The 21,867-nt window shown below is 39.6% G+C and overlaps 2 protein-coding genes across 2 annotated transcripts in view; one reads left to right on the plus strand and one right to left on the minus strand.

The window, feature by feature from the left end:
- The first annotated feature begins 776 nt into the window (after positions 1-776).
- On the plus strand, positions 777-2,373 carry atp5f1e (ATP synthase F1 subunit epsilon). Its single transcript, XM_084916591.1, has 3 exons — positions 777-886; positions 1,243-1,370; positions 2,173-2,373. Coding segments are annotated over exons 1-3 (162 nt in total). The 5' UTR covers positions 777-854; the 3' UTR covers positions 2,175-2,373.
- Positions 2,374-2,955: 582 nt separating this feature from the next.
- The window catches only part of LOC146364006 (piezo-type mechanosensitive ion channel component 2), a 36,482-nt gene continuing 17,570 nt past the window's right edge, over positions 2,956-21,867 (minus strand). The window contains exons 17-55 of the mRNA XM_084916686.1: positions 21,301-21,465; positions 20,569-20,610; positions 19,924-20,036; positions 19,464-19,639; positions 19,090-19,266; positions 19,012-19,047; positions 18,602-18,715; positions 18,064-18,264; positions 17,768-17,972; positions 17,496-17,597; positions 17,241-17,406; positions 14,806-15,049; positions 14,586-14,682; positions 13,848-14,007; positions 12,876-12,965; positions 12,678-12,760; positions 12,409-12,474; positions 12,049-12,161; positions 11,634-11,754; positions 11,434-11,508; positions 11,126-11,292; positions 10,605-10,804; positions 10,368-10,529; positions 9,755-10,048; positions 9,370-9,628; positions 8,999-9,187; positions 8,709-8,913; positions 8,427-8,559; positions 8,132-8,279; positions 7,810-8,024; positions 7,198-7,356; positions 6,901-7,048; positions 6,423-6,611; positions 6,074-6,166; positions 5,478-5,647; positions 4,216-4,332; positions 3,854-3,933; positions 3,521-3,746; positions 2,956-3,418 (exon numbers count right to left, since the gene is read on the minus strand). Of these exons, the coding sequence (XP_084772812.1) occupies positions 3,163-3,418; positions 3,521-3,746; positions 3,854-3,933; positions 4,216-4,332; positions 5,478-5,647; positions 6,074-6,166; positions 6,423-6,611; positions 6,901-7,048; positions 7,198-7,356; positions 7,810-8,024; positions 8,132-8,279; positions 8,427-8,559; positions 8,709-8,913; positions 8,999-9,187; positions 9,370-9,628; positions 9,755-10,048; positions 10,368-10,529; positions 10,605-10,804; positions 11,126-11,292; positions 11,434-11,508; positions 11,634-11,754; positions 12,049-12,161; positions 12,409-12,474; positions 12,678-12,760; positions 12,876-12,965; positions 13,848-14,007; positions 14,586-14,682; positions 14,806-15,049; positions 17,241-17,406; positions 17,496-17,597; positions 17,768-17,972; positions 18,064-18,264; positions 18,602-18,715; positions 19,012-19,047; positions 19,090-19,266; positions 19,464-19,639; positions 19,924-20,036; positions 20,569-20,610; positions 21,301-21,465 (5,956 nt within the window). The 3' untranslated portion in view covers positions 2,956-3,162. The remainder of the gene's footprint in view (positions 3,419-3,520; positions 3,747-3,853; positions 3,934-4,215; positions 4,333-5,477; positions 5,648-6,073; positions 6,167-6,422; positions 6,612-6,900; positions 7,049-7,197; positions 7,357-7,809; positions 8,025-8,131; positions 8,280-8,426; positions 8,560-8,708; positions 8,914-8,998; positions 9,188-9,369; positions 9,629-9,754; positions 10,049-10,367; positions 10,530-10,604; positions 10,805-11,125; positions 11,293-11,433; positions 11,509-11,633; positions 11,755-12,048; positions 12,162-12,408; positions 12,475-12,677; positions 12,761-12,875; positions 12,966-13,847; positions 14,008-14,585; positions 14,683-14,805; positions 15,050-17,240; positions 17,407-17,495; positions 17,598-17,767; positions 17,973-18,063; positions 18,265-18,601; positions 18,716-19,011; positions 19,048-19,089; positions 19,267-19,463; positions 19,640-19,923; positions 20,037-20,568; positions 20,611-21,300; positions 21,466-21,867) is intronic.

Raw genomic sequence — 21,867 nt, forward strand, 5'->3', positions numbered from 1 at the left:
GACGTTTCACCTCTCATCCGAGAAGCTTCTTCAGTTCTAAGGTCAAATGGTGGAGAGTCCCAGATATAAACCTAGTGGGAGTATCCCCCCACAGAGGGACAAAAGGACCCCCTGATGATCCTCTAATCGCCTGAGCCAAGGTGTGAAACTGGGTGTGGGTCCCAATCAGCCAGAGTTTCGGGTGTGTTCATTGTGAAACCTGGCCCCACCTTATCATGCGAATTCCTGAGGTCAGATGGCCCAGGATGTACTTACTTTTTAGTGTTCATTATTTAATTTCTTTTTTTATTATTATTATAATTTGTGGGGTTTTTTACAGTTGTAAATGTAAAGTCTTTGCTCTTTCATAGTATGAGGCCCTGACTATGCACCCGTGATGCTTTTACATGAACTATATTAGTTATTTATTGAAGGCTGCACTATTGGGGGGGTTGTCGTTATTGTTGTTGGTTTTTATCCTGCCAGCTGCTGTAACACAATATTTTCCCCTCTGGGATCAATAAACTATCTATCAATATTTAGGCTTAAAAAGAAATAAATGTGTGAAATTACAGAAAAAACTCTGGCAGGCTGTCCCGTAATTACTTTTTTAAACAGGGTTTGTTAATTCACAGACCACACCACTTATTTATTTATTTTATTGAAATGTAACTTTATAATTTACTGTCGACTCAAAGTAAACAATAAAAAGCCAGGCACTTTGTTCATCCACGGAAGGCGGGACAAATAACAGTACCGGCTGTCAATCACGACCAAAAACTGTTTTATTGGCTGGGAGGAAAAACGTCTTGCGCCTGTCAAATACGTCATCACGCAGACATCCGACCTGTCCTTGAAGCTACAACACAGCCAAGATGGTCGCATACTGGAGACAGGCAGGCCTGAGGTATTAAAATAAAAATAAATATGCAGTTACAATGAAATGGCTTTTGGTAAATGTTGATTGCTTTATTTTAACGGGGTTTAAAATGAGAACAGAATGCTCTGTCAAAGAAAATGTTGGTTTTTAGTGTTAAATTCTCAATTTAGCTACATAGCTAATATACTAAGTTTACTAACGTTAGTGTTCCCCACCGTATGCGTTTAATTTATGGCAGTAGCATTACCTCATTACTGAGTCAGGTGGGACTTCTTCTGATAGTATGTGGTTTGTTAATGAAGAAGAGGTTGTTCTTGTCCTCTACAGACAAATCATTGTCGGTAGCATTTAGCATGTGGCTAACCTGTGTGTCCTCTCTGCAGCTACATCCGCTTCTCCGCTATCTGCGCTAACGCGGTGCGGGCAGCCCTCAAGCCGCAGTTCAAAGCCGAGGCGATAAGGGCCGCAGAGTCCAACGTCAGAGTCCTCAAACCTCCAAATAAAACAGCATGTAAGTTCATCAGCTTTAAAGGTACCAACGCTGTTCTGATCACAGCTCATGCCCTCTGATAGTATGAATGTCAAGGAGAGGCGGCTGTGACGGTGCTTTCAGTGTCTCCTTCAAATAGTGGTGTACTGGGTTATTATTACCTTTGCACACACATTTAACCTCCATATCGTTGTCCTGTCTACTTATGGTGAAGCTGGCCTCGTATTTGAATTGTCAAATGCATAACAATTTAACAGTGCATCAGTTTAGCGTTACATTTTATTCAAGTCAAGTGCTCTCAATAAATAAATCAAAATATAAAGGAACATATTGGTTTAGGAAACGTAAGTATGCAGTGAGATTTATAATACACAAGTTTTTTTGAGTATTAAAATTCAGCATTTGAGTGCATTTATTTAGTTGTTTCAGTAGTGGTCACAGGCTTTAGCAGGTAATTATATGCTCGTATTGCTAACTGTATATGTGCTGTGGTGGTTTCCATTCTTATCAGGACTGAACTAGATGACTTGGTGCAACATTTCACCAACTTGTTTTATTGTGGTGAGGTGAGCTCCAGGAGCATTTAACAAATGTGACAAACTCTGGTGAAGGGGAAATGTAGATGTTTTATTAGGCGTGGAGAGTTTAGGAGCACGTCGCATGCTCCTAACATGGGTACTGTCCTTTGTGGCTGACAGCTTAAGTTTAAGATCTCAAATTTGTTTAATTCTAACCTTACAGTCACTGAGTGTTTTAGATTTACGAAGACATTTTATGAGGATCTTTTCATTAATGTTTCCATTCTGCTTTGCTTTCCTTCCAGGATGTTTGACCATGATGTAGATATTTTTTTCTCATGGGTTGTGAGGTCCTGCAGCTTACCTGTCCTGCACACCGTGGAGAAGAAAAATAAAAGCTGGTTAACATCAAGATGATGTGTTAGACTGGGGACCTGAATGACACTGCATCCCCCGCCCCCCCTTTTCATTTGTAATCAAAATTGTATTAAAGATGGATGTTGGAATTCTTTTGTCTCCTTGTGTTCTTGCCCTTGTATTGTTGTAGTGAATCTATTGTGGTATTTACAGTACTGCACAATAAGACCATGATTTTTGTCAAACACTTTATTTTGATATAAAGCAATGGAGTACTCTTCATAGTTATACACAGAAATGTAGTATTTACAGAGGTATGTGTGTGTGGATCCATGAGTATATTAGTCATTAGAAGTCAGATGGGGATGTCATCTTTTATAGCAGTAAAAAATTTAATTCGAAAGCATGCGTTAACCAATGGTATGAAAGCAAATCGCATTAAAAAGAAATCAGTAGGGCTTTTTACTCTTAAATGCAGTTAAGATCATAGGGTAACGTTTTTTTTCTGGCAGGTAATATAATAGATCTTTGGTCACTTAATTTCTTAGATTTTCATGTAGGTGATCATTTAAATTCATCAAATTTGCTTTCTGGATAGGAATTGAAGTGTTGGTGAACAGTGCAGCTCTCTCATTAATGACCTCTAGTTTATGGTCACATGAGAGGTTTTTGGCTGTGGTACATCTTGATGTCTGACCTTTCATATCTTTAGCAATGATTTACTGAGCTGCTTAAAAACACTTCTCAACTTGTCCTGTCACTTAACGTCAGAGGCCATGATTGAAAGGACACGCAGGGTAGCTTAATGATAAAGCCAGACCATTTTCTAATAACAGATTCATGCTGATGTTTCGTTTGTACTTTTTTTTTATTTACTTGAAATCATCCTTCATAAGTTACAAGAGTAAAGCATGGGCATTCTGACAAGCCACTGAGCCCTAGCTGTCTTTCTTCTCTCTGGTCATCTTGATCATGGTCTCTGGTGATCGATAGAGGAAGATGAGCTTCTCAAACAGTGTCTCTTCTAGCTCCATCTCTCCCGTCTCACGAACCACAAAAATGTCTGTGCAAAGCTTCAGGACTCTGTCGACACATGGTAGCTCCTCAAACATGATGGACCTGGATATCCCATTGAAGAATTCCCTGACAAACTTTCCGATGACTAGCACCACTGACATGTAAAGACCCACGATGCTGTCGTGAAGAGGGAAAGAGGACAGGTTTTGTGTGTAAATGAATCCACAGCTATGAGAAAGATTTCCTGTCAGGATGCAGTTAAAATGTCTTGTTACCTACCCGTGTCCGGCCAAAAACCCCAGACTGGAGGGGCTGACTTTATCGCTGAACACCACTAACTCGATGCTTTGACATTTGTGCTCGGAGGACGTGATAACTGGGGAGCACTCTTCCACCACCCACCACTGATCTGCCTCCTCCTTTGACGTCCCATTGACCTGCTGAAGCTGGATTGACATGGGCCTGAAGAAAGCCAGCGCCTGAAGGTCTGGACGGTCTGTCAAGTCTAAGAGATGATATGGGTTTAAAGAAAAGTGCATGTTTTAAACACCAACAACAGGGAATGAGACTGACCCGCTTTGATCAGGTAAAAAAATACAAAGAGTAACTAACCTACTTTCATCCTGGTTCCCATTTTGGACTCAGGTCCTTTGGGACCCCTGATGAATTTAGGCAGCAGAGAATCAATAATCCTAGAGAGACAAGAAAACTCAGATTAGCACCATAAATTTTTTCAAAACATTCACTAATGTTGTACACTGGAGCTCTCCAGGGCTGCCAGAGTTCCCTTACATTAAATTTAGTTTGATGTTTAACCTTCTATGTGCTATAGGACAAGAAGAGCTGCAGAGCCACATTTTCTACATTTCTGTTTGATTTACATATGCTTTCTTTAACAAATATTTCATCACCTGAATAAAACACAATAATAAAGCATGCATAAACCATCTGCTTGTGTTTTGACTGAGACTCACACAGGTCTGCTGCTGTTGCCTTTAAGCATTCGCACAATCCCTTCCCTCAAGGTTTTGTCGTCAAACTTCACAGTGTGCTCTCCCACGGTCTCTGCATTCATTGATATGGACGCATTCCTTAGGAGAGGAACATATTTGCCAGTGTCATTTCAAGTGTTTTTTGCACTGGTGCAAAGTGCAGGCAAATTATGTGAAATTGCAAGTGCTTAAATAAAATTAGCAGAAAATATCAAGTAATAAGAAACAATGGGCTAATTTCCCAGATTTTTGAAGTTGATATGACAGTATAACTACAGTCATGTGAAAAAGTAAGTACACCCTCTGGTTCAGTACTTTGTATAACCCACCTTTAGCAGCAGCAAGTTCATTTTCTCTATGACTTTAGCGGTCTTTCACATGTGGAGGAATTATGGTTGACTCTTTTAATGTAAACATTGCTACAGTATATTGAGGTTAATACGTATTCTATTGAGCTCATTCACGGTCCTGTCATAGTATTTCAATCTGAAATCTGGACTGAATGGCCCATTGCAACAAGCGCTCCTCTCATGGATTTGTGTCTGCTCCCACTGTCTTAAGGCTGCTATTACTAACATGACCTGCATTACTGAAAACCAACACAGACATGTCTCCTCCCATCTTACATGTGTCCGACAATTTAGTTAACCACTACACAATGAAGCCACTGACTGGGCCACTGTAACAACTTAATTCTTTTATTTTGTAGATTAGCTACTGTGCTTGGGATCATTGTCCTATTGCACAACCCAGTTTGGTGACAATGGCCTTACATTTGAGTCAACCATGAAGTCCTCTGGATAAAAGTATACAAAGGAGTTAATGGTTTGCTCAATGATTGTGTCTGTAAAACAAGCCCAAATCATCACTCCTCCTCTATGCTTGAAAGGACATTGTTGCAGAAGTCTTCTTGCTGTGGCGCCTTGTTCTTTTTAGAGAGTAGATGATTCCAAACAAGCCATACTTGTTCAGTCTATTTGTATTTGTACTGTCATGAACTTTAACATCTAACATGCTAACCGAGGTCTGTAGAGTTTGAGATGTAGTCATTGGGGTTTTTTTCTTCCCTGAGCATTGCATGCTCTGACTTTGGGGTGAATTTGCTATGACGGTGTCCATATCTTTGATGGTTAAATTACTTTTAAGAAAAATAAATTTTCTTTCTTTGTCTCAACTAGCTGACAAAAATACTAAGCAGAAATGATCTGAAGGTGAAAGATACACACACACACACACAGCCTGACCTGAGCAGTGTCCAGCGTAAGGTCATGTATATGTGAGACGAGTTGCTGAGCTCCTGGATCATGGCCGCTCGACTGGCTGGGCTGATGGTCCACAGTAAACTGGCATCGCTCTTGATCTTAGCAACAAGAATGTCCTCAGCTTCATAGTTCATGATGAACTGCATGGCAGACTGAGAGAGTGATTGAGAGATGATTAGATTTCCTAGGTTATTTCAGCAAATGCCGCTGCAGTGTTCTGGTGAATTTGGATAATGATATTTCAACATCAACTAGTGTTATATAATACAAACACAGCATAAACTATATTTCAATATGGCACAGTGAGTCCACGTAGAGTTAATAATGAATGTAATAAGTGTAGTGTCATCTGACCACCAGAAGTTATATCTTCTTGTAATGGATATTGTGTAAGAAATGCTGGACAGTAATGTACAGGTGTTCTGGTTTTCTGCTCTAATACCTGAATGACTGCTCCCTCCTGTGGTCATAGATGGTATTATTACAGCTTAACATATTCTGTTAAAGAACCTGATTGAGTGGAGTTTTGATGCTTTATGTATTTGTTTCTATTTACAGTAGAATAAACTGTGTCTCACTGGATGAGTCGCATAAACTTTGGTGAGCCTGTTGAATTTGGCTTCTGTGTAAGGCACCAAGTTCTGCTCCTGGGCGCTCATAGTGAACAAAGGCTGTGAGAACACACAAAGATGCAGCAGAGAATTAACACATGTCCACACACATACACATAAACCATGACACTATTGCAGGGAAGTGATGTTTCTTGTGTTTAATGATAGCAAATATGAATTTAGTTTTCCATGCACCGTGACTTTGCCGTTTCACCTTAGAAGGAAGCACAAACTTTATAAATAATATTAGTAACCATAACATTTTTTTGTGGAGAAAAAGTATAATGAACACAAAATATGATGTATCGATTCTGACCTCGTATCCTGCGATGCTGAGCTGGATGGAGACGTCTAAAGGCTGATTGGTCACTCCGGCTGCTGACTGGACCAGTGACATGAAGAGCAGTGGGAACCAGATGATGCTGATGAGAGCAAAGATGATGAAACCTCCCATTCCATATTTCACCACCTTCTTCTTCTTCTGCCCCGGAGGGTGGGGGAATTTCTGGAAGAATTACGAATAGATTACCATCAAAAGTTATTCAGTCCACTGGATAAGGACATGCCATTTCAACAGCTCGTCTCAATTTTCCTGCATCATAAATTTATAAAGGTAAGCAAAGAGTTCTGGTAGCTCACAGCCCAGACTCTCTCATATTTTTAATGGAAATTTCTATAGTCTACACTGAAAAACACACATTTTTCTGTAATTTAATTGTTTATTTTGTACTTGTTCAGGGACTAAAATGATTTTAAAAGTAATTTCAACTACTTTCTTAAGCACTCCTGCTTACTTTCTCAGACTCCCTCCAGCACTTGAGGACAAATATGTTAGCATAGATGTCTTCAACGCAAATCCAACTGGAGAGAGACAGCGTGGTGTCGGTCCAAACCCAATCCATCACCGCCCTCAGCTCTGTCAGGAAGGGAACCATCCGAAAACTGAAAGAGGAGAAGAGAGAGAGAGAAAAATGTTTTGAATTAAAATAAAAATTTGATCATGCTACAAACAAACCAGTCACATTGTAAAACATGTGTCTGAAGTATTTATGTTGGCAGTTATTTAGTTACAGTTTAGCCGTTTTTTGTACCCCTGAAAGAGGAAGAGGTTCAGGTAGTTGTAGTTCTTGGTGAGGAAGTTGCCCAGGATGCGGTTTGGGTAGCCACACTTGATCTGGTACGCAGACAGGCCGAAGTAGATGCACTTTACAAAGTACCACAGCTGAGCAACTGGGTTTCTGTTGAACCTCCTGGAGCAAATAAACAGAAGAGATATCGATCTTTGCTCCTTTTATTGTCATGGATCAGATTTGTTTATTTTTATTTTTATATACTGTGCTTAACAAATTTATTAGGGCTCTGTCAAATGTAAGATTTATGTAACATTAATCCACCAGTATGTGCAAGCTCTTTAACTGAAATCAAATTTTTAATGCTAAAATATAAGTATTGTTGTTATCCATGAAATTCTAAGATTTACTGTTTTACAAAAAAGCTGAAAAAAATAATAAAGCTTTATTATTTTTTGATTACGATGCCAGATTACAGTTATCCAGCCCTGAACAGAAAAATTAGTTTTGGTGGTTGAATGTTTGAAAAGGTCAGTCATACAATGCCAGCTTTATTTACAAAGCACTTCATTGAGTTTGACTTTATTTTAATGAGTAAAAAATGAGAAGAAGAAGAATTTATTGAACAATGACCTCTCTGTGACACCAGGGAGAATGAAGAACATCCAGAAGTGTATGCCAAACACCAGCACCACCTGGAAAACGCACTTTCCCAGCAGAGACTTCTTCAAGTAAAGGGCTCGGTCCACTATCATGGTACCAAACTGGATCAGTAGCATGACCAGAAAGGCCTCTGGAACCTGGTCTTCTGACAGTGACTCTGTGATGTCAGCCGCTGCAGAGTATTTCTACAGAGCGATGAAAATTAGCCTCATTGTCATAAATCATACATGTCAAGTAAATTTTATTTATGATTTAAATAATAAGAAATATTCATATGTTTTTGTAGTCTTACCCCAAAAGCCCAGTATCCGTATATGGTGACAATGAAGTTGACGACATCAATGAGAAACATGAGGGCGTAGACATCACACACAGGGCTGTAATCTGGGTGAATGATGTCATAGAAAAACTGCCTTATAGGTAAGTAGATGTGAAGGCCGCTGCAGAAAGAGAAGAGACTGCAGAGTAAGACAGAAACGGGAAGCTCCTCTCCACTAAAAATAAATCTATGGAAAAATATTATCTACCAAAATAAAGTAATGATTAACATCTCAGAAAACAGACTTAGTGGACTGCAGACAACTCACACTTCTATGGCGGCAGCTTTGGCTTGTAGCATCCTCTCTCTGATCTGCTGTCTGATCCTCTGCTTCCTTGTCAGCGGAGCCTTATGTCGTTCCCGTCTCTTTTTCTTGCTTTGCTGCTTTTTGGGCTTCATCTCTCCAGTTTAAAAAAATAAACAATTTAAAAGAAATTGAGAAAAACTAGCCATTTGCTGGTAATGAATTCAACATGACAACTTCCAAAAATTAGATAATGAACATGGAGACTCTTTATTCAAGACATGTAGGGATCTTCTGAATATTCACCACAAGATTCTGCAGATTCGCCTTTTTTCAGTCTACAGAATAAGGAGGTGGTGGACGCCTGGAGGGGGAGGAACCTCAGACGGCGTGGTCGTTGCTCCCTGCTGCCCATCTTCTCTGCTCCGGTCTTCTTCTTGTCCACTTTCTTCTTCAGCTTCTTGAAGAAATCGGGCATCTCAACCTCCTTGTTGTCCCACAGCCCGTGGCACTGCAGAGACATAGACACAGGCAGCACTTGAACATTTCAAAGAAGCTGCTTAAAAATGATTTACAGTGGTTAGTTTTCACATTACCTTTAGGATAGATCGGTGGAAGAACAGCGCGAGCAGCTGAATTAGGTCGAAGAGGACATAGCCGTCCTTCTTCTCCACCCCAATGATGTTGGGCAGGGCGAAGGGCCGGTCAGCGTTGATGCCTCGGTAGGCAGAGGTGGTCCAGGGGAAGAAACCAAACTGGAAAAAGTACTTCACCACAACAGTCAGCTGAGACAAACAAGAGAGACACAAGCGATGTGAGTGAGTTCTGTTTGCAGCACGCACATTAAACTACTCAACAAATCAACCATTAAAAGCATTATATGTGTATCTAGTATTTGCATTAAGAAACTAAAAACACACCCTTGCTTCTTTTAGATTTTATCTGACGTATTTACAAGAAAACCTACTTCGGTGTAAATGATGGCTGTCATCCAGAAGCGTTTGGTCGGCCGAGGCACAGACAGCATGGCCCAGAGGAATATGAGAATCGGCAGGATGAGGGAGAGGAGCGAAGCTGACACAATGTGGTTTAGGATGATCACAAAGTAGCATAGCATCTCTGACTTGGACACCATGGTGTTATAGAGGGCAAACAGCAGCTTCAGCGGCCTCGGCAAGGTCACGAAAAACTTGTCGGACTCGGAGATCTCATCATTTTCAAACATGCTTCAGAATCAGAAAGGACAGAGAAGAGAGGAAGAGGAAAAACACAATGATGGAGATTAAAGCTCTTAAGAGATGGAGCTTATATCTCTTTTGTCCTGCATACTACATTTTTTTGTGTCTACTAACTTGTTGAGTAGCAGCTCACTGGCAGTGAGGTTCCTCGTTTCTTGACTCAGAGGTCTGGGAGACAATGTGAGGTCAAGAATCTTCTCTCCATCGCTATCCCTGAGATCCAGCGAGGTCCATTCTGGGTATTCGGCACCTTCTTCCTCTTCTCTTTGCAGCGATTCCTCATCCTGCTCCTCTTTCTCCACCTCAGGATCTTCTCGTTGTTCTTGTTCTTCTTCACATTTCATCTCAACTTCTGTTTGTTTCTCATCATCCTCCTCTTGTTCATGAAGTTCTTTTTGTTCTTCACAGCTTTTAAGAAACGAGCGAATCAGAAATCTTACTTTCAGGAATCATAGAATCACATCTTGAAAGACAATTCTTGTATCTGAAGCTGTTTCTGGTAAATGAAACCTTTCCTGCAATTATGCGTGTTATTTATGTGGTGTTTGCAGTTTTACTGACTGCGATGAAGAACAGGAAGAAGTTATTCTCAATGGAAAATAATAATTTTATGAATTCTGCACTCGAGTTTTTGTCTGTTAGATTTGTCTGTTAGAGATCACAGCTAACGACAGGATTAAACTGAGCACAAATATGTGTCTAAAGCGTCGTTCACTCATCCATTCACCTGGGTGAAAGTTCCTCAGTGTCAAAAGATGTCATGTCAATATTGGCCTCTTTAAAGAGCCTTCGTCTGAGCTGGTCAGCAGCAGGTGACACAGCAGGAGGCTCATCCAGCTCCTCCTGCGTTGGCTGCCGGGACACCAGCATCGTCTCGTCTGTCATGCAGCTGAAGTTAAGCAGGAGGGAGAGACTCAGTGTGTGTGCCTGAAAGGTAAACTATGACTATGTTGTCTGTGTGTACCTGGAAACACTGCTGCCCCAGGAAATTTTGGAGGCTTGGTTCTTCAGCTTCTTGTACACGTGTTGTGAAGAAGGGCTGGCAGGTGGAGAGCCGGGAGCTGACAGGGATTTATCTAGATTGTCCTGAGACGACAGTGTGTTCTGACGGGACTTCCAGTTTTCATAAAACTGCTTCACACTCTCCTGACTCACCTCTTTACCCTGCGGAGCCACATAATACAGGCATAGAATGCTAAAAGGTGCATTAGGATAAAAGATCCTGGTTAAATAAACTGAAGATGTATCAAAAACACTTTAAAGACAAATTTAAAGACATTTGTGTTTAGTGTTCATCTTATGCATGGGTCATGAAGGCTTGCCTGGAATGTACTGAACTTGCTAATAGCAGATAATGTTGTTGTTTTTTTTCCCCAGAAAACTGTGTTAAATATAAATATCAGCCTTGAGACTAATTGTGAAACTTGTTCTGTTATAATTACATTGTTTATTGACTAAAATCAAGTGTTTATCCTCTCAGCTGACCTTCTTTTGCTGCTGGTTGAGTAACGCTCGCTCGAAGCGCAGCACTTTGGAAATGCCCAGGTTGTCTTTACAAAATGAGTTCAATCCCTCCGTCAGGTCATCAAGAAGAGACTGAAGGAACACCCAGCTGAACTTTATTGTGCTGATGATGCGCTGAAGGATGTTTTCTGTAAGAGGTTATGTGTAAAAGCACAGTAAGACAATTAGAGTGAAGGTTTTCCATGCTTTTAATGCTTCCTGTTTTCATTGCAACAACAAGCAGAGGGTCATTTGGAACTAGGGCATTCCCATCCTTTAGAAGTGTATACCTTTTTTCTCCTCTCCCTCCTCCTCCACAACACTTTCATCTGGTTCGTCCTCACTGGATTCTGCTTTATCAATGCCTGGAGAACAAGAGCCATCATCAAACTGTTTGTGATACAGCATGTCTTTATAGTTACAGTCCACTTTACCATACATGTCTACTAGTAAGAGTAGCACTAGTAAACACAACATGATCCGTTCTCACCCTGCTGCTTCTGCAGCTCTCTCTTTGCTTTCTTCTTCTCTTCTTTCTTTATTTTTGTCTTCTCCTTCTTCAGGTCCTTCAAGGCCTTCTTTGAGCTCGTGACCCAGGCCTCATAGGCCAACTAGAATTAAAGACAAAGATGCACAGATCACCCACTGATCTTACAACATAGATTGTTTTTGCAGCTACAAAACTCAAAACAAACACTTTAAGGGGAAATTGTGAATTAAATGGTAAATGGCCTGTATTTATATAGCGCTTTACTAGTCCCTAAGGACCCCAAAGCGCTTTACATATCCAGTCATCCACCCATTCACACACACATTCACACACTGGCGATGGTAAGCTACATTGCAATTACTTTAACTGTATCTCCATTACTTTTAGTTTTGGCTCAGATCATTCTGGCTCTAACCTGAAAAGCAGATTTCTTCTTTGGTGGTTGCTCTTCCTCTGTCTTCTCAGGAACTTCCTCTTCCTCCTCCTCACTGTCACTCTCAAACAGGTGGTAGCCACAATTGTTTTCCACTGTGTTAAACAAAGCAGTGTCAAAATTACATGCACACACAGACATACCACTGGCATCTGATCTGCTCTAAAGAAGCAGGTCAGTGGCTAAAATCTGGTGCTGCATTTACTGTCAGGTTAAAAACATTTCTCTGATTAAATTGAAAAGAAGTGAAGCACACAACCCAATGATAGGAAACAGCATTGTCTTCACTCTTTCCTCTGCCAATACTCTCTTTCTTTCACACTGTTTAAGGCTCCTGCTTACCTCCAGGCTGAGAGACCCAGGGCTTCCACCATTTTCCTGCGTCTCTCTTTGCCTTCTCGTCATCACCTGGAATTTACAGTTCGTTTTGTTTATGTGTTGATGATATTTACTGGCTTCCATAAAGTAAACACATCCATCACAGAGAAAAAAACAAGCAGACTAAACCCCCTCCTCAAACATCCCTCACCATACTCTCTCTACTCTACTGTATGAATTTGGCCTGTTTTCCTTGCTAACATTAGAAACTGAAAAAGAGTCACTTGTGTTACCAGGTGTCACCTGCTCCTGAACAGCAAGAGGTTCTTCTGGTGGTGCAGGTCGACTCTTCTGTTTAGATTTGATCTTCTCCATCCTATAGGAAGAAGGCTGAAAGGTTAGTTTATAACTTGCTGCTTAGGAAGAGGGGAAGTGTGATGGTCTTTACTGTAAACCTGATCCATTAATGGTTTCAGTGTAAGTGTTCTTACTGTTTCTTCAGAGCCTCCACTGATTTCTTCTCCATCTCCAGTCGGGCTGCTACCTGTTTTTTCACTTTGGCCTCAAACAATTCAGCGCCCCTTCAAGGTCGAGATGGACAGGGACATTAACTGCTGCTTTAGCTTTTACTTTGTTTGTTTGTTTTTATATTAACAAGCTAAGTTTACATTGTGACTCTAAAGCAGGGGTGTCAAACATAAGGCCCAAAATGTGTGACAAAATTGTCCTGGCGCAGACTCCAGTGCGGTCTAATTATTACAGGACAGTCTGGGCAATGTTTTACACATTTTGTTTTACACATCATACAGATCTTGGCAACAGATTTCTTTCATTTAGTAGAGTAATACTTCTTAGTTATGCAGCAAAACTGAGACATACTGTTGAAACTGCTCTTTTTCTTATATTGAGATATTTCAGCAATTAAATGTGCAAATAAACTTCTGTATACAAACACAAAGAAAAGAAAGTTTCACTGGTCTGGCCCGCTCAGGATGAAAGTGGGTTGTATCTGACCCACCATGTAAAATGAGTTAGAGTAAGAGATTAGTGATGTCAGAAAAACAGAAAAACAGAAAAAATAAACTGTAGTTTGGTCATTCTAGCGTACCCTTGTAAGCCTTAGTAAATTCACAGCAACTCAAACAAACATGCAGAAATACATTTTCATGCAGTTAGGACCAAATCACGTTGTTCTTTCCAGGAAAATTACTGGAAATTATTATTAGGAATTCTGTGTAATGAATTATCCATGAAAGAGAGAGCTACCAAAAACCTCTCGTAAACAGCTTTCGCATGAATTCTTGTGTCTTTGGTTTTCTTTTCTTTTTTAAGTGTTACACTCAATCTAGATTTATCCAACAAAACATATCAAACTTTCAAGTTTTCAAACCTCACTGACCTTATGTGTAAAGCTTTAAGACTACTGTATGTTATAGAGCTAAACCTGAAAATGAAGCACTGACCTAGAGGCCAATATCTTAGAAGACTTGAGGTCAGACACCACATAGAGGAAGTAGTAGCTGAGGAAGACCCTCCTTTGTGCCAAGAGGACAGTGAAACAGATCGCATCCCAGACGATGCCGGCTTCACCTGCAGGCAGCTCACATTCATCATCGGGATCAGCTGAAAGGCACACAGGGTAGGAGAAATATGTCTGAAGAATTTACAGCAGATTTTAACAAACTTTTACATGACAGAAAACATTTCTGCATCCTCTGTTGTGTAGAATAATGACTTTGATGTTAATTTTAATGTATACCAATGGATATTTAGTTCTGCATTTTATTTTGGCTAATTAAAATGATAATTTTAACCTTCCAAATAAAGTGCAACTATAAAAATAAAAAAGTAAAATATAACACAGCTGTAAAAAAAGTGTTGTAAAACACCTAAAAAATGTTGAATGTCAACATAAAAACTCTAATTTTCCATCATGTATTTCTGTTGTGTTTTTTTTTCTTTTTTTTAATGATGCCTATAATTATTGTATCAGCACTGTGACAATTTCAGTTTGTACTTCAGCAGGTCATGCACTGAGTTGCTGCAATGTGATTGGCTGATTAGATATTTGCATTCATGAGCAGTTGAACAGGCGTACCTAATAAAGTGGCTTTGAGTGTAAATATACCATCGGAAATTCTGGCACATTCTTTTCTCCCTATCACAAATCGTGACTAAATATCCTTGTTACAGACACTTACGGACATCATAACCTTTGATGGTGCAAAACATGCTAAATGCCTGAATTAGCCAGCAGCTGTTCTTCACCAGGCTGTCCAGGTAGGCACAAGAACCCAGCTGAAAGAAGGCAGAAAGAGGCATTAATCAATAATGCATGATTTTAAAAAAAATAGCTGCATCTCTTAAATTATTCTGTACAATTGTACAACTTCTGAACTTCTTTATGGTATGGTCGCTTACAGACAGCAGGTTCTTCATGGCGATCACAAAGCAGGTGTACCCAATGAGCCAGTCCCACAGACGCAGGATGTATCTGACTGGCTGCATCAGCACACTGCCTCCAAACAGCATGAAGTAGAAACAGGCCACCAGGTAGCCGAGACAGAAGATGTTGATGCGTGTCGTGCCAGTGATGAAAATGAGACAAAGCACCAGCCAAAAGAAGTAGCTGAAAACAAACACCTTCACCATATCAAGATAGCACCTGAGGACAAAACAGAGACCACATCTTCAGTTTAAAAAGAAAGCAAATCATACTGTCAAATATTACAAAGCTAAAGCATCGCTATAAAAAATATGTAAACACTACAGTTAATCTAGTTTTGTATTTTCTATTAGTTTTTATTTTTAGACGCCACATAGAGGAGGGCATATTTTAGAGGCAGGATTTAGGAAAATCAGTACAGGTAATACAATAAAAACACTGACTCACAGTCTTACAGACATCCAGACTCCCAATAAACACATCCACGACTGCTTCATTAAGCAAGTTGTGATAAAATCAAATGATCAATTATATTAAACTAACAAATATTAAAACTTTCACTATTTTTTTAATTTAATTTTAATTTGATTTCCAAGTTCACAAAATGTTTTAGTTAGTTTTGATATCTTTCAAGAGTCTAGTTTCAATTTTTATTTAAGTTAATAAAAATAAACCTTCTAATTCCAGTTTTTACTTTAGTTTTAGTAAACTATAATAATCTTGGAAAGCACATATTTAAAACTCTTCAAGTAGTTTATTCCTTCTCTGTATTTACATTAAGATACAGCAAAAAAAAATATTATTAAAGTGCACGTTATCCATAATTAATGTACAGGCTTATGATGTAATTATCCAGGCTTATGGATTTAATTGAATGCATTTCTTACTTTTTCAAATGTTTGAGATAATGTTTTTTAAATTTTGTAGAAAGAGTAAATAAGAAAAGAAATTTAGATGAAAACTGTTAAAGGTTTTAACAAAAGAATGAGCTGAATAAACGGGTTTGTATTTTAACAGTAAAAAATGCACACCATTGTTTTTCTTGTGACATTACCAATAAGTTTGATGTGTCACATGGCCCTCTTCCTGTTGAAAAAACAAAAGTTGTATCGAAGATGGCCGACTTCCAAATGGCCACCATGGTCACCACCCATCTTGAGGAGTTTGCCCCCTCACATATACTAATGTGCCACAAACAGGACTTTAATATCACCAACCATTCCCATGTTATTACGGTGTATCTATATAAATGGCACACCCTGTAGTTTAGCATGGGAACACTACATGCCTAAACAGAGTTAGTTATAACACTAACACTTGCACTGCAGACAATAAGAAAGTATTCAGTGCAGTTGTAGTACAATGAATAAATGCATGTGAACAGACAGGGGAGAATTCAATGATTTATGTTTTGTTTTCTGTTTATATGTTTAATAAAAATGATGAGCTCTTTACTAAATGTTGCTTCTGTCTGGAAGCGAGGCCTCAGATGCTCCCTGTGGCCATTGACATCACTCACGCACATCAACATAATGGAACATGATGTGGTGTTATTATGTGTAAACAAATAAGCAAGTTCTTTCTTTTATCAGTCATTAACCTGCTAGCTCCTTAGTACAAAGTCTGTCTGGTGAATTTACAGTAAGTCAAAATCAGGCTTCCTGCCTTCTGTGCACACTTTTCTGGCGGCTCCATAGAATCAAACTGAATCAAATCTTCCAGCATTGTCCAAAGTACATGTGTGATGATGGCTTTATTTCTTAAGTTGGCAGACGGGGCTTGTCAGATGCCTGAACCACCTCAGCTGGCTCCTTTCAATGTGGAGGAATAGCGGCTCTACTCTGAGCCCCTGAATGCCTAAAACCTATCACTAAGGGGCAGGCCAGCTTGTTTCCGCCACTTGTATCTGCAATCTTCTAAGCTGCCAGGGAGTCGAATTTCTTGTATTTATTTTAATGTAAAATTGTACATAAATTACTAATTCCAAATGTGTTTTCCACATGGAAATTTTTTGGTTTTGTCTGAGAATTTTCAGAAATATATTTTGTGGACAGCAAGAAATCTGAAGACTGAAATAAAGCCCATTAACAAAAGTTCCTGGAAACGAGACACGCATAAATTAATAATCTAATTCAACCCTTTAATGCTCCTAAAATGACCACAGACCAGAGTGATGGGCTCCCAACTCTCCATATGCAGTTTAACCCACAATACAAGAAGCGGTTTGATGAGAGTGCTGGATTATGGAATTCAGGCTATTTCCTGCTCTGATCAGCACTAAATTTAGATTTGGAGGGTGAGTCATGTTAAAGATAAGAAGAAAACAAACTGAACAACAGAATTATACAGTGTCAGTATACTGATAACAGACATATCAACCCTACAACAATTAAGAATCACACATTCTGACCTGCAGTGAAGAAAGTTGTCAACAGGTATGAACTGGTTGAAGGAGCAAGGATCCAAACTGCGGCTGATCTCGACATTGTCCCCGGCCAGCAGTCGCACTGCAGCTCGGTTCTCCTCCTCAAATACGTGCCACTGCAGAGACGAGCAGAGCAGCAGGAGGTAGTCATCTGCAGACGGAAAAGGACAAAAATGGGAGACCCTAACCCAGAAGAGGAAAAGAAGATCAACAAAATAAGAACTTAGAAGATCAACTCACAGAATATGAATAAAGGATTGGGTCTCATGGCAAAGTCCGGCATGTAAAACCACTTAATCACATTAGAAGACAAAGGGTGAACAGCTGTTCTCCAGGGGTAATCTACCAAGCAAATGGAATAAAAGGCATAGCACAGATTATTTTCATTTATATATATTTATATTTCCCTTGAAGTGACTTAGGTGATTACATTTTTTATCTTAGAAACTTTATTTATATTTTTTTCAAGACATGGAAGCAAAACTGCTACAAACTATTAGAAAGATCCTTACCAACACAGAAAGCAGGAGGGATGCCGATGCAGAGCAGATACTGCAGCACCATGAGGCCCGCTGTAAACGTGCAGTATTTAGACCACACTTCACCAATCGCCTTCCTGCGTCGCCGAGACAGGACGGCTAGCAAGGCGCAGGAATGGAGCAGGGCGTAGAAATCCATCCTCTGACCAATCACATTGACTGCAACGATTAAACTGATCTAAGAAGCAGTACAAGCATGGTAAGAAGTCAGAGATGTGCACTTTCAGTTAAAGAGACACAGAATGAATACTGCAGGCCTGAAAAAGTACCTCAAGTCCAAATTTGTAGAAAAAGAAGTTGATGAAGTACTTGATGCATGGCAGGATGCCATGATCCAGGTGCTGCCTGGTGATGCCTTGGAAGATAATGCTGAAGGGTGGAGGCTTCAGGCTGTTATTGAGACGAAAGTAGAGCTGGTGGCGGTGGACAGTAGACTCGAACACCAGCAGACCCAGGACCATCAGATGGTTCTACCACAATAAAAAAAAACAACCAATAATTACTTTAAAGCTACAATAATAGTATGCATATCAAAGTATTATTTTCTCTAAACAAAACTACTGCTAAGTAACTGAAATCTAAATTTCTTAAAGATTTTTGCCCTAATGAAGTTTCATGACTAGTAAATGACTTTAAAAGAGGTCTTGATGCATGCTCAATCATCCAGGTAAGTAAATCTCCAAAAGTTGATTCTGTTCATCTGGACGACTTTAAAAGAGCTTTTAAAAGCAGGTACACTCTTTTCTAAATGTTGGAAACGCATCACAATTTTTTTAAGATACCAAACTTTGACATGTATCAGCTCACCCTGAGACAGGGGAGGATCCTGCCCTCACACTTGCGCAGTGCTCCACACCAGTAGACGGGGTCAACAGGCTCGATGTAGAGAATAGACCTCCTCAGCAACTCCACCATGTTTCCCTTCAGCTCTGCTCCATCATCCAGGCCCGAGCTGTTGGAGGGAAGTAAACCCTAGACAAGGTAGCCAGACTCATTATCAAAGCCTGTTTGTGCCTCAGTATCAGAGATGACATCAGGACCATGTGACTGAAGTTTGTAATGTTTGTGCATACTAGAAGAAATAGCATCCCACATAACTACAATCCTGAGTGACACAGTCGCAGTTACAATCACAAATTAACTTAACATGCATTAGCAGGTTTGACCAGAGAACCTTCTTGCTGTGAGGTGAGTATAACTGCACTACCACAGAATACAAGCGCAAAAAACCCCGATAACACAGAAACGAGCCACTTAATCCAACCTCCAGAGACTTATAATTACAGAAAACTCACAGCAGTGCAGTTAGAGGAGTAATCAAGAGGTTTGATGACTTTGAGCTGGTAAAACATCTTGCACACCACCATGACGCATGCCCACACAGCAGAGATGCTTGATGCTAAAGGCCGTAACCGTGGGAACGGGAGTGCAAATGCCCACAGAACCAGGAAAAGCAAGTTCATCAGTGAAACCTGTGCAAAATATATTAACATATTTATGTACAGAGAAGAAGAAGAGCTGGAGACTAAATGTACCCCTTTTTATGATCATCAACATCAGCACTAAGTAAATCAATACTGTTGGACATATTTTTTTTGTTGCTTCTTTAATAACTTGTATTTACACACCTGTAGAATTTATGCATGCATGATCAGAGCCAACATCCCACCTCTTGCAGCGATACCCAGATGATGCCAGACGACACAATTTTGAGGCTGTGGAGCTCCATCAGCCTCCAGCTCAGCTCCTGGAGCCTTCGAAGCCCCGACAGACCCTGGATGAGCAGCAGGCTTGCCCGATCCACAATCACAATCCACTTGTCCTCACTGCTGCTGTGCACTGTTTCTAAGAAGAGGGGATGATACCAAGGGTAGGAAAGGGCATCAGACATAATTTGATCATTAACACTGGATTATATCAATGCCGCAGCCACAGACAGTAACAGTACAATCTCAGTTATCTGAAGAGGAAACATCAGAACATGTGAATAGACTCCAAATGCTCTAAACTGAAAGTGTAATGTTTGCATGTGTTAAAGGAAGCCAACGAGTTTCAGAGAGTAAAATTGAAAAAACAACAACAACCTGTGCCAGCTTGTTAATGAAAAACATTGTTGTTACAGATACTACCTTCTCCTGTCTCCTCCTCCTGCTCTTCTGCCCCTTTTTCTGAGGAGCTTTGCTGTCCAATGCTGGCCAGAGTCTCCTGACTTTTACCATTTCCCATCTGCTCCTTCACAAGCCTGACAACCACAATGAGCGTGTTTCATTTAAAGAAAATCTGACTAAAAAAACTGCAGGAATTCAGTAACAAATCCATCGGCAGTTTTACAGGTTGTTATATATCCAAGTATACGTAGTAACTTTTCATCCAAACAAATTATGTTCCAAATTAATACAATACAGAATGAAGATAATAATTTTAAAAACAACAATGAAAAGTTTTACCGTTTCTGGAGCTTTTGAATGTTTTCTTTAATGCTGGGACAAAATGAGAATAATGACAATGCTTGTAATATTTCAGTTACCTCAAAGCACAGCCAGAGACTATTTTATTATTGCCCAACTTTTAATATTTTCATGTAACTGAAACATAATGTAATGCTCTCACCACATAAAGAAAGTTCATTTTGATTCAAATGCAGACTTTATCCACAGGCAGTGAATAAGCCGTGTGAGATGCAGTCAATTGTGGTGGATCTTTGTACAAACTATCAAAGTATTTGAACTGCGAGTACAATTAAAAATGTATAATAGGATAATTGGTACACTTACGTGTCAGATATCTCATTGACTGAATTCATGAGCTCTTCCTCTCTGTACGAAGAAAAGGACAAACGAGACACATAGAGTATGTAGTATAGTCAGTAGGCAATCAGAATGTAAACATTTCATACGACTTATTAAAATTTCCCTTAACAAAAAAACTAAAAACTCCCCTTCAAAGTTGTTTTGTTGTGCATCTTCTGACTGTACCCAGTGATGCCACAATTTTAACATCCTCTTATGACGAGTAGCACTTGAGCAGCTGCGAATTCACCTTGAACCTCAAAATCTTGCAGAACACAATCATTAACTTCTGTGCCAAACTGACCTGACTTTTACATCAAGTATCATTCGTGGTAATGAGTTAGGTCTCTGGCTACAATTCAACAATGGCTCAGGTGTGCAGGAAGACAACCCTGAAGGGAAGAATTTAAATCTGTTAAGGTGTTTTCAAGGAGTCATAGAGCTTTTTTATTGCACCTCATACAAAAAAGCCTCAAAAATTGTTATTTCATTTATCTAGAGAGGGGGAAACCTATAATTACTTTTAAAATATAATAAAAATAATGTATTTTTTATATTTTCTAAGTAGATTTATCCTATTTTGACATACATGACTGCCTCATTTCTTTAAGTTTCTTTTAATATAACGCACCACATGTTCTTGTTCATATCGATATCAAAGGACAGAATGTTTTTTCTGAGCAGGATCTTTCCCTGCATACATTCCTGCTGTCTCACCTTGAAGTCTCTCTGACAGGTACGTTGTCCAGGTCAGTGAGAGTCAGAAAGTCAAAGTTAAAATAATGAAGCTGGAGGATACAAGCCAAAAGGAACGTAGCAGGAAGCAGAATGCGTGCAAACAGCTCCACCGTGTTGTACCGTTCCAGACCCAGGTCACGAAGACTGGAGAATCACACGGGAGAAAAACACACAACCTTATAACAAACAGCCAAGTCTGCTACAAAGACAAATTAAACAGATATAAAGAAGCTTCTTGCTTCATATCAAAAAGGCTCTAACACTAACAAAAATAAATTAATGAGTAACAATTCACGACCTACCACGAGTATATAGTACAAGACAAAAGACTCGAGTCTACACCTCTCATTTCTTTATATTTGCTTCCTAGGAGTCAGGCCTTCTTGCAATGTTTTAAAGTGCTCTTGAGCAATAGTTCTCAGGGCTTTCTCAAGGTCTTTCAATGTTTTTCTTTGGACATTGCCTGCTTTTTCACTCATTTTTAGTCCACTCCTTGTACCTGACCATTTCAGAGGAACGTTTTCTCTTTATTAAGCCACTGACCTA

The sequence above is a fragment of the Perissodus microlepis genome, chromosome 20 (assembly GCF_051167445.1).
Source record: "Perissodus microlepis isolate ML-2025 ecotype Zambia chromosome 20, ASM5116744v1, whole genome shotgun sequence".
Lineage (NCBI taxonomy): Eukaryota > Metazoa > Chordata > Actinopteri > Cichliformes > Cichlidae > Perissodus > Perissodus microlepis.